At 42.5% G+C, this 12677-nt stretch overlaps 1 protein-coding gene across 2 annotated transcripts in view; it reads right to left on the bottom strand.

Moving 5' to 3' along the window:
- The window catches only part of CEP85 (centrosomal protein 85), a 33870-nt gene extending 26056 nt beyond the window's left edge, over nt 1–7814 (bottom strand). For both annotated transcript variants that reach the window (XM_059916014.1, XM_059916015.1), the window contains exons 1-2: nt 7703–7814; nt 1451–1526 (exon numbers count right to left, since the gene is read on the bottom strand). In XM_059916014.1, coding sequence (XP_059771997.1) covers nt 1451–1505 — 55 coding nt within the window. In that variant the 5' untranslated portion in view covers nt 1506–1526; nt 7703–7814. The remainder of the gene's footprint in view (nt 1–1450; nt 1527–7702) is intronic.
- Nucleotides 7815–12677: the final 4863 nt, after the last annotated feature.

Below are 12677 nucleotides of genomic sequence, written 5' to 3'. Positions count from 1 at the left end.
GCCCAGATTCTTAACCGGTGGACTGCCAGGGAAGTCCCTGTAACAATCTTTAATAGAAAACACAGCCAAAAATCAGAGCATCTGATCAGCATAAGATTAGCCAGTGTTACTATACTAAATTAACATAATTCTGGCCAGAAGCAAAGAAATTTGACCTCCTGGTGAGTCTATATGGCATTATCTCTCTAGTCAGTGTACAATTTATCAGGTCTTTTGAAATGTGAAAATCAATTGAGGGTCTCTATTACCATGTTCCTGGCCTCCTACTGGAAACCACTCCCTGTTACTACTACTGATCTTCTTCACCACTACCACTTTTCTGTTCACCCACTCCATACATCAATTCTAAAAGTGATATTTGCTAAAATAAAAATATGTTTTGGTGTAGTTATAGAGACTTATTATTTCAAAATTCAAGTCTGAAAGCTCGTATCACGTCATATCAGCAGCATCCTTATCAAATATTAAGACCATTATCAATCAAATGAGAGACGACTGAAAACAAAGCCATCAGAAAAGCAGTGAGCTTTGTTAGGAATTGCTACATTCCAAAAACGTGCACTATACACATAAGTGTCATAAGAAATTGTATAATTCAGTCCTAAGACAGTGCGTGCCACGTAGCAATGTTCAATAAATATTTGCTGAATGAACCTTGAATTGATACAACAAATGCTTTTAGAAGTGCTTATTATATGCAAGGCAGTATGCCTAGCAGAACATATCTACCAAATGTCTGCTATAAGGCACTGTGGGATTTTTCAAGTTAAAGAAAACACACCATTAGTTCCATCAAATGTACTCCTTTCTTCATAAATCCCCCCAAATTCAAAAGTTATATTTCTAAAATGCTACTTCCTATTTGAATATACCATATCTACTTAATGTTGTCTACTGAGTATGTATATATATTTACATGTTTTAATATATATATTAAATACATACACAAACTTCTAACATATCAACTTAGGATATCTACTGAGCTTTCAAAACCCTGTAAATCCATTCTAGAGATAAATTCGTGAGTCTCTAGTGACAACACAAGTGAGACTGTTGGCATCCAAGAAGAATTCCAATCTTTGTGGGCTAACAGATGACTGACCCACCCACAGGACTACAAAGACAACATAGAACACAGTAATTTATGCTGTGTTTTTCTGATTTCAAATGGAACTATCTTCCAAAGTCATTTTGTTCCAATCCTTTATGTGTCCTCCTCTCCCAATCAATCACGTGGTCTTGTTGGAAGCTACGTAGGACCAGAGATAAATAGTTGTTCTCTCAGAGAGACCTATTTTTCTATTCAATGTAGCCCCATGTCATTTTTGTTCTTTAAGCACCAGCCTTTCAGTGAATGCTTGTTTGTTCAGTATTTCCTTTCAAGGAAATTTCTGTTATAAAATAATAGAGGAAAGGTCAGAATTTAACCCAGAAAACTTTGACTACTCACCTGGTGATGCGGCATGAGAGATCCGCTCACTTGGGTATTTCTCCTGCATGGCCATCAACACAGTTATTTGAGCCAGCTGTAGAATGAAGGAACCAGTCAGATCTCTCCACTACCTTTTAATTCCCTGTAACTTGTTCTCATTCAGCTGAAACTGTCAAAAACACACAGAGTATTCAAGTATTCTTCCACATCTTTTACTCCTGAGGATGTTTTTTTAAGGAAAAGCAACTCCCAATAGTCCACTCTACTTCTCCTGAAGCAAGAAGAAAAAACCTAGAACCAAATAGAGATTCCCAATACTGATCCTATTAGGTCTAGAACCCCTCTAATCGTTGCAAAAATTAAAAATAATGTTACTTTTAATTAACAAACATTGCCATGGATCTTCTCACCCATGGGAACAGGTTGGAAGAGTGAGGTGGAAAAAAAACTAAATAACCAAACCAACAGTGAAGTATTATAGCTTCAATTATGATTAACGTAAAATGAATTCCCCGATTCCTTCCAGTATTGAAAGTTAGTCATATGATGTACAAAGATGGATTTTTTGGTCATAAGCAGAACCTCAATACTCAGCTGGGAACATGAGGTTTTCTTCCCATTACCCCATTCCTTAAAACATTTATATTTATTCTAATGGTAGGTTCTGAGAATTTAGCATATGTCTGATTACTATCTATGTAAACAAAAGCTTTAATTAACTGTAACTAATAATAGCAAATAATAATATCTTGTAAATGCATAGTAATTGAGAGGCAGTACAGAGTAAGAGAAGTGGTTCAGAGTATTGACTTGTTTTTATTATAAATTTATTTATTTATTGGCTGTTTTGGGTCTTCATTGCCGTGCGCGGGCTTTCTCTAGTTGTGGTGAGCGGGGGCTACTCTTTGTTGCAGTGTGCAGTCTTCTCATTGTGGTGGCTTCTCTTTGTTGTGGAGCACAGGCTGTAGGCACGCGGGCTGCAGTAGTTGTGGCTCATGGGCTGCAGTAGTTGTGGCTCACGGGCTGTAGAGCGCAGGCTCAGTAGTTGTGGCACACGGGCTTAGTTCCTCCACGGCATGTGGGATCTTCCCGGACCAGGGCTCGAGCCCGTGTCCCCTGCGTTGGCAGGCGGATTCTTAACCACTGCACCACCAGGGAAGTCCCCAGAGTATTGACTCTTGATCAGACAGTTCGGGTTTGAAGCCTGACACGAGCAATGTATTAGCTGTGTAACCTTGGGCAAATTTCTTTATATCTTTGTGCCTCAGTTCCTTCATATAAAAATGAGGATAAAGACAGGACCTAATTCATTCTAATTCATTTATAATTAACTTACAATGGTGCCTGACACATATTAAGTGCTTAATTAATGTTTTTGTTATACTTGGCATATTAACATTTTATGTTAATAAAAAGTGACACAGTACAGTCCTCAGAAGATAAAGTACGAATTTAGAAACTCTGAATTTATAAGAGCCCCAAAAGAGTTTAGGACAAACCCTGTCAACAGAACACAATTCTGAAAGGTGAAATTTAACTTTGGAGGGCGGGGGGGGGGGGGGGGGGGGGGGGTGGGGGGGGTGGGGGGTGGGGCAAGCTATATGGTACTATTTCTCTGATGTGCTTTACTGACCTCTATAGTCTCCTCTTAGTAACAACAACACAAACCCTCACTAATTCATTGCATCTACAACAGAAATTGTACCATCCCCTGAAATCCCAGGTCTCTACATACTGGGTAAGAGAAACTTTGTTCAGTTAAAAAAAGATTCCATTTATGGCTAGTATTATTCAGTGTTTTATTTGTGACACAGAAGGACACCCTACCTGCTAGTCATACTGAATCATCAATATCAAAACGTTTTTAATCCTTTTCTTTTTTTTCTAAAGGGTTTTTCCTCCAGATGTGATTAAATTAAGGATCTTTTCTTTTATTTTGGCCTGGCTGCACTGAGCAGCTTGTGGGATCTTAGTTCCCCCACCACGGATCGAACCTATGCCCCCTGCATTGGAAGCGTGGAGTCTTAACCACTGGACTGCCAGGGAAGTCTCCCTTTCTTTAAAATATAACAAAATGGTAGGCCCATTGGATTCTGAGACCCTTCCAAATTCAGAGGGGTTGAAAATGGTATGACAAAAGAACTCTCAGTTAAAGATGGAGTTATCCTATGACTCTAGTTCCACTCCTGGATATATATTCAAGAGAAATAAAAACATATGTCAACACAAAATCTTGTACATGAATCTTCATAGCAGCATTATTTATAATAGCCAAAAAATAGAAAGAACTCAAATGTCCATTAGCTGATGGATAAATAAAATGTGGTACATCCACACAATGGAATATTATTAGGCAACAAAAAGGAATGAAGCACTGATACCTGCTACTGAAAACATTATAGTAAGTGAAGGAGGACAAACACCAAAGGCTACATGTTGTATAATTCCATTTATATGAAATGTCCAGAATTGGCATATTCATAGAGACAGCAGATTAGTGGTTGTCAGGGACTAAGAGGAGGGCAGGGAGAGGGGAAAATGGGGAGCAATTGCTAATGGTATGGGGTTTCTTACTAGGGTGATCAAAATGTTCTGAGATTAGATAGTGATGATGGCTTGTGAATATACTAAAACCTCTGAATTGCACACACATAAAATTGAATTTTATGGTATGTGAATTATACCTTAATTAAAAAAAAAAAACTCCAAGGAGTAAAACACTACAGAATAAATAATTTTAAACTTCTTCCTACTTAAGTTCAGAAGTAGATGGCCTACTGGTGGAAATTTTTAGGACCAATTGAAGGAGACAGACTTCTTGAGATAAAAGTGAGAGAAATGAATGTATAAGAAGTTAACACAGGGACTTCCCTGGAGGTCCAGTGGTTAACAATCCGCCTTCCAATGCAGGGGATGCGGGTTTGATCCCTGGTTGGGGAACTAAGATTCCCACATGCCGCGGGGCAACTAAGCCCATGTACCACAACTAGAGAGCCCAAATCACAACGAAATACCCCACAGGCCACAACGAAGATCCCGCATGCCGCAACTAATACCCGATGCAGCCACATAAATAAATTAATTAATTAAAAATAAATAAATAGGGCTTCCCTGGTGGCACAGTGGTTAGGAATCCGCCTGCCAATGCAGGGGACACGGGTTCATGCCCCTGTCCGGGAAGATACCACATGCCGCGGAGCGGCTAGGCCCGTGAGCCACAACTACTGAGCCTGCGCGTCTGGAGCCTGTGCTCCGCAACGGGAGAGGCCCGCGCACTGCGATGAAGAGTGGCCCCCTCGCCGCAACTGGAGAAAGCCCTTGCACAGAAACGAAGACGTAACACAGCCAAAAATAAATAAATAAATAAATAAATTTTAAAATAAATAAATAGCAGTAACACAAATAACCAATTACACAGCCAAGAAAGGTAAGAATGAATGGAGGCAGACAGAAGAAAAGCACCCAACATTGATAGTTTCCATTTTCAAAGTTGTTTAAACTACAGAACTATGCGTTCAACAAATTTAACATGTATTAAGTACAAGCATACATCTTTTTATTGAACTTCACTTTCCTGAGCTTCACAGATTGCATTTTTTACAAACTGAAGATTTGCAGCAACCCTGTGTTAAGCAAGTCTATGGGTGCCATTTTTTCCTACAGCATTTGGTCGCTTTGTGTCTGTGTCACATTTTGGTAATTCTCACAGTATTCCAAGCTTTTTCATCATTATTACATCTGTCATGGTGATCTGTGATCTTCGATGTTACATTTGTAACTGCAGATGTGGTGGAAATAGCAAGAGGACTAAAATTAGAAGTGGAGCCTGAAGATGTGACTGAATGCTGCAATCTCATGATACAACTTTTAACAGATGAGGAGTTGCTTCTTATGGATGAGCAAGGGAAGTGGTTTCTTGAGATGGAACTACTTCCGGTGAAGATGCTGTCAAGACTGTCGAAATGACAACAGAGGATTTAGAATATTACTAACTCTGTTGAAAAAGCAGCAGTAGGGTTTGAGAGGACTGACTCCAATGTTGAAAGAAGTTCCACTGTGGGGAAAATACTCTCAAACAGCATTGCATGTTTTAGAAAAATCGTCTGTGAAAAGAAAAGCCAATCAATGCAGCACACTTCACTGCTGTCTTGTTTGAAGACATTGCCACGGCCACCCCAGCCTTCAGTGGCCACCACCCCGTTCAGTCAGCAGCCGTCAGCATCGAGGCAGAATCCTCCACTAGCAAACCAGCAAAACGATTACAAATCACTGAAGGCTCAGACGATGGTTAGCATTTTTTAGCAATAAAGTATTTTTTAATTAAGGTATATAGATTTTTAAAAGACATAACGCTATTGTATACTTAACAGACTACAATATAGTGTAAACATAACTTACATATGCACTGGGAAACCAAAAAAATTTGTGTCTCGCTTTATTGCAGTGGTCTGGAATTCTACCCACAATATCTCTGAGGTATGCCTGTCCTTACTACCCATCAAGCATTGTGCTAAAGACTCTATAGTATCATGTGTTATGCTGAATGCTCATATCAAACCTATGAGGTAGTTACTACTATTATCCTCATTTTATGGATGAGAAAATAAAGGATTAGAAAGGTGAAGATTGTACAGTTAGGAAGAGGTTTCAAAGCCAGGACTGTGCTCTAATGCTACAGAAGTCTAGTCAGCATTCTGTCTGTGACAAAAAGAAATAAAGGAAGTTACTAAGGCACCACAAGTTGGAGTTTCTATGCCTCAGACATAGCCAGAGCTGCAAGCCCTAAAGCAGTTAGGAGCAGGGGCAGCTCGTATCATTTCTTCACTCTGCCCTTGGTCACCACCCAGGCTCTATTTCCCAAGTTACTACCCAAGAATTAGATTTTGGCTGTTATAAGTATTCTCCCCTTGAAGAATTATAATCTTAGTGTGGAACACACTTGGCAGCTGTTGACAGAACCACATCAAGACAGGAGAGGATTTGAAGGGAAACACAGACAGCTGACACAGACACACTAAGAACCTCACACCATCACACTATTTTCATCGCCTTGATCATTCATTAAACCAAACCTAAAGAAAGAGAAGCCAAATCCTTGCCAAGGTGTTGCCTTTACAAAGAACAAGTCCTGAACACCACCACATAATAATAAAACAGACAAGGCCTAGGCCTAGAACAAGTCCTGAACACCACCACATAATAATAAAACAGACAAGGCCTAGGGGCAAGTAATGAGGCATGGTTCTCTTAATCGTCCTTGTATCACTACTCCTTCCTTCCCAGCACACAGTACTCAATTCATCAACCAAAATTTACTGAGTGCCTGTTTGCCTGGCTCTGTGCCATATCGTGGAAGTAGATGGTGTAAAAGACAAAACAGGGCTCTGATTCTCCCGGTTTAATGTGATGAAATAAGTTCTGAACACCTTCTATTGCACAAATAAGCTTTAACACACTTTCTGTTCAGAGAACCAGCTCCTCCCTGTCTATAGCAGGGTGCCTCATGCTCTGTGCTAACGACATTGGAGGTCGGGTAAGTCTTTGATGTGCGGTTGTCCTGTACACTGCAGACTGTTTAGCAGCACCCCTGACGTCTACCCATCACACGCCAGGAGCAATCCCCGAGTTGTGAGAACCAAAAATGTCTCCAGACACTGTCAAGTATCCCGTGGGGGGCAAAATCGCGCCGGCTGAGAAACTCCAGCCTAGCGCCTTCACAAGGGCTCTCTGTCCCCCGACCTTCCTCCTCTATCTTTTTCCAAATCTCGGCTCAAACTTCACTTCCTCGGGGAGGGCTCCCCGCCCCCTCAGACTCCGTCGGCGCCTTGGGTTCCGCGCTCCCGTACTTCGCCACCCTGCACTACTGAGTGCTGGCCGAGCAACCACCCGCGGGACGTCTACTCCTCTCCCGGGGCTGCGAGCTCGTGGAGGGCAAGAACTTCCCTCCCGCCGTGCCCTGGCGACCGGCACTGGGCCCGTCCATCGCAAAGGTCCCGAAACTGCTGCGGAGTGAGTGACGGGGAGAGAGCGAGGCGATGAGGGCGGGAGGCCACTGAGACCCAAGGAGGCGAGCGGGGGGCATTACTTCAGAAAGCCGCGGCGTCAGAGACCCAAGACGAACGGCTCAGTCGCTCTGCGCATGCTCTTCGCTCTCCCGCGGCCCTCCCCACCACGGAGGCCGGTCGAGTGTCTGAGGCTCCGCCAAGGCTCTCTAGGCAGGGGACAGGGTCTGTCAGTCCGACGGGGGCCCCCGAAGGGAGGAGGACTTACGTGAGCTTGAAAGCGGGCAGCGAAATCCCCCACTCAGGGACACCAACCACTGCGACCAGGTCGGCGGCGGACAGCGTTTCAGTGCCTCAGCTCGCCTAACGGCCGTTACACACCCGCCAGGCCGCGCGCCTCAGAGCGCGCACCGCCCCGGCACCGCCCCTTTCTGCCCCCCCTGCGACCAATCAGAAGTCGGGCCGCGCGCGTGTCCCGCCCCCGCACGCCGCCCTCGGCGCAGAGAACCGACGGATCTCTCTGCGCATGAGCCCGCCGCGGCTCTCTGCCTTTGCCTCTACCCCTTGGCGGGTCTCGCCTCTGGGCGGAGACCTGTGCACCCCGGCCTGAAGCGGCCTGCTTGGCCTGTGCAGATCGAGAAGCTGGCAGCCAGCGCAGCTCATTCCGGGATCCCACCCAACCTGCCCACCCTCCTCCCATTCCTCACCATCTATCAGTACTCCCACTTGAAGCAGGGGGTGACGTTGTGACCAGGAGTTAGGGTGTGGCCAGAGTCGCTGTCTTGTCAGGGTCAGGGCTTGGTCTGGATTAGAATCAGTGGTCGATCTGTGATCAGGACTCAGGTTGAAGGGTAAGGGATCAATCTTGCCCCCCTACTCAAACTCGGTCCCTAGGAAAAGGAACTAAGTTTATTTGCATTAATACATACTTGAAAAATCAGACTGAAATTGTTTAAAAGGAGGAACAAAGCCATCAGCCAAAGTACAGTAAAATTCCAGGTATCTGGAAACTCGACTTGGGAGGGAGAGGCATTAAAAAGTTGTGTGATACAACATGATAAATATAATTAACGGTGCTGTATTTTATATATGAAAGAGTAAATCCTGAGTTCTCATCACAAGGAAAAAATATTCTTTTTTATTTCTTTACTTTTGCATCTGTATGAGATGATGGATGTTCACTAAACTTACTGTAATCATCATTTCATGATGTATGTAAGTCAAGTCATTATGCTGTACACTTTAAACTTATACAGTGCTGTGTGCCAATTATAACTCAACAAAACAAAAGAAAAATAAAAGTTGTGTGATTTCTTAACTTTGAAGAACCAGACATAAAGAGTTAATTACCGGACCAAATTCACTCTAGAGGAAGGGCTCTGGGGTTCTATCACTTGCCCTCTCTTATAGTGTTTGAAGGTAAGAATATAGATGGCAGAAAATAACAGATTTAATCGATAATGAATCTGGGTATGATATGATAGATGAATTTAGGGAGTATTCTCTGAAATTAAGACCAGAAGTCTTTATTAAAATATAAATGGTAAGGATAGATGTGTAAATGAGTAAATTTGTGGACTGGTGGGTAGGAAATAGGCTGGTGGGTGGTGGGAACACCCACTTGATGGCTTCTATTTCTTTGATGAAAAGCAACTGTAAGAAGGGAGGGAACAGAGGCATGTAGAGGGCTGAGAAGAATGGGGAAGATTTGAAAAGCTGATGCGGAGAATGGAAGAGAAACCAGACTGGGAACAGTGGAAGTGCTGAGATTTAAATTTACAATTGGCAAACAGTACATTTGTACAGTTTTCTCCAATGGGTATCTATATTTTAAAGGTAACTCCATTATTATAATACCAATTTTCAAATGTGAATGACTCCTCAATCATATTTTTTTTTTTTTTAATTTATTTATTTATTTATTTATTTTTGGCTGCATTGGGTCTTCGTTGCTGTGCACGGGCTTTCTCTAGTTGCGGCAAGCGGGGGCCACTCTTCATCACGGTGCGCGGGCCTGTCACTGTCGCGGCCTCTCTGGTTGCGGAGCACAGGCTCCAGACGCGCAGGCTCAGTAGTTGTGGCTCACGGGCTTAGTTGCTCCGCAGCATGTGGGATCTTCCCGGACCAGGGCTCGAACCCGTGTCCCCTGCATTGGCAGGCGGGCTCTCAACCACTGCGCCACCAGGGAAGCCCTCCTCAATCATATTTTAATGAAAAATTTTCTCACTAATTTCAGAGAACATACACAATTTTTAGTTATGACATAGTAAATCTTCAGTTACTTTATTATTTTAAAACACTTGCGGGACTTCCCTGGTGGCGCAGTGGTTGGGAATCTACCTGCCAATGCAGGGGACACGGGTTCGAGCCCTGGTCCGGGAAGATCCCACATGCCGCGGAGCAACTAAGCCCGTGCGCCACAACTACTGAGTCTGCGCTCTAGAGCCCGCGAGCCACAACTACTGAGCCTGAGAGCCACAACTACTGAAGCCCATGCGCCTAGAGCCCGTGCTCCGCAACAGGAGAAGCCACCGCAATGAGAAGCCTGCTCGCCGCAACTAGAGAAGGCCCACGCGCAGCAACGAAGACCCAACGCAGCCAAAAATAAATAAAATAAATATATTTTTTTAAAAATTTTAAAAAAACACTTGCTGCACACTATTTACAATAGCCAGTCATGGAAGCAACCTAAATGCCCATTGACAGACGAATGGATAAAGATATGGTACATATATACAATGGAATATTACTCAGCCATAAAAAGGAACGAAATTGGGTCATTTGTAGAGACGTGGATGGATCTAGAGACTGTCATATAGAGTGAAGTAAGTCAGAAAGAGAAAAACAAATATCGTATATTAACGCATATATGTGGAACCTAGAAAAATGGTACAGATGAACCGGTTTGCAGGGCAGAAATAGAGACACAGATGTAGAGAACAAACATATGGACACCAAGGGGGGAAAGTGGTGGCGGGGGAGTGTGGGGGGTGATGAATTGGGAGATTGGGATTGACATATACACACTAATATGTGTAAAATGGATAACTAATAAGCACCTGCTATATAAAAAAATAAATAAAATTAAATTTAAAAAAAAACCACTTGCATATTTCAGTAAGATATATGAATGGAACTATCACCTGACATGACTGAAAAAACACTAGAGTTGGTCAGTTATGTCCCACCCTAATTTAACCAAGGAAAGTGAGAAAATAAACTAACTGCATCTTCGTAATCATGTAATTAGAGCTACTTTCACATGCATTAAGTGTTGTCTGGTGGATTATTTTATAAGCATCTATTGTTACACAGCACAGAGGCTTCTTTAACATGGTCAACTAAATATAATTTAAGTTCAATAGCTTCCTTGTTAACTTCATTTTGTTTCACTCTATTTTCTTTTTGAGATATTTAAGCATAATATAGTCAATGATATTTTTCCCTTATCCTTTAGGATCTATTTTAAATACAGGCAAGGGTTAATGCCTTTGTCAAGAGGGATATTTAAACAGTTTCTACTCCAGACTTATAAAGTGAATATGAATTCCCAATGAAATGTAATTAACTGTACTGATTTAATAAGTGTGTGATTTTTATGTACATGAAAAAATAATATGGATTAATCATTTGACTTAATTTTTTTCTGGAGCTATTAAACCATTAAATGACAAGAAGAGATTTTGCAAATTAAATGTTGAGACTGTTAAATTTAATTTTTATTTTGTTGCTTGGAACAACATATTTTCCCAAGAAATTAATTTCTAAATGATCATAGATATCAATAAAAGTAGTATTTCAAAAATGAAACAACAAAAAGAGGCACAGGGCCTTCTTGTGATTTTGTGAAAGTGCCACCTCTGTCAACTTCTAAAGCCTGTCCTGCTTCCCAATCCACACCACCTGCTTCTTGCACTCAACTGTCCTCTCTGTAAGGTCCAAGCCTGTGTCTTGTGTACTACTGAATCTCCAGGGCCTAACATAGTAGATTCCAACCTGTTTCTGAATGAATAAATGATAGCATACTGTTGCCTGTATCCACTCTCTATTAGGAAATGGGAGTTAATGAAGTTGGAAATAATTAATGGTCAGAACAATATTATATGGACACATTTAATCCTAATTCTGAAATTAAATAGCTCTTGCTTTCTTCTGCAGAAGACAGGAGACTTGGAACCAGTTGGCCAAGGCCCAGCAACTTACCCTAAAATGAGAGTCATGGAGTCCCCATGTTGAAGCAGAGATCATCTGGTCAAATTCTTTCGTTTTACAAATGGGGGAACTGAGACCCATAGAGAACAAAGCGACTTCTCACATGCACACACACACACACCATTTCTCATAAAGCCTTGAAGCTTTGTGGTCTGATAACACAGAAAAGGAGTCAAAGTAGGAAAGTTCCCTGCTGTTTATTGGCCATACCCTCTGCCCTGCCCCTTACCATATTGAGCTGCCCAATCCCACCATTGGAAGAGTTCCAGAGATGGGAAGGGAAGGTGGGATGAGGAAGCACTGCCCAAGGCTCAGTGGTCACACTCCTAACCAGATAGTAGTTGGGTCACACATGGATTCCATCTTCACCCTCAACCACTCTGGTCCCTAACAAGAGGACAGACGACTTGCCTCTCCCTAAATCTTCCTCCACCCTACCCTTGGCCTCAGGCAACTAAACTAAAGGCTAAGGACTAGAGTTGGGGGAGGCGTCTGGGCAGGATTTTATCCTAGCATCCAGCCTATCGCCATCAGAAGAAAGACGGTGATCCAGGATCCTGCAGGAAAGAAAGAAATGATTATAAAGCAGAATTAGGTGGCTTTGAGAGCCTGGGAAACTTTTTAAGCTTAGATACTCCACTTTGGGGATTGTTTTGTAAGTCATTCATGCATTCTTTCAACAAAGCCTTCCTGGGACTCACCATGTGCCAGTTCTTCTGTTAGACTGGGGGTGAGGTGGTTAGAGACACAGAGATGAACTCTTTATCTCAGTGTGGACCCCACTCAACCCCTCTCACTTGTTTTACCTTCATGGCCTTGTATCTTGAAATTTCAACCCCTACCCGAAATCATTTCTGGAAAACCTCAGGTTCTGATGAGGGATAAAAGTCTAACTATGACTACCAACAACCTCACAATGACAACTCTACCATGTACAGCTGAGGAAGCTGAGACTTAGGGTAACTGACCTCTCCCAAGTCACATACTGTTAAGCAGGGACGAGATCCAAGACCAGCACCCTCCAGAAGCCA

The sequence above is a fragment of the Balaenoptera ricei genome, chromosome 1 (assembly GCF_028023285.1).
Source record: "Balaenoptera ricei isolate mBalRic1 chromosome 1, mBalRic1.hap2, whole genome shotgun sequence".
Classification (NCBI taxonomy): Eukaryota; Metazoa; Chordata; class Mammalia; order Artiodactyla; family Balaenopteridae; genus Balaenoptera; species Balaenoptera ricei.
This window is presented reverse-complemented; position numbering and strand designations above follow the sequence as displayed.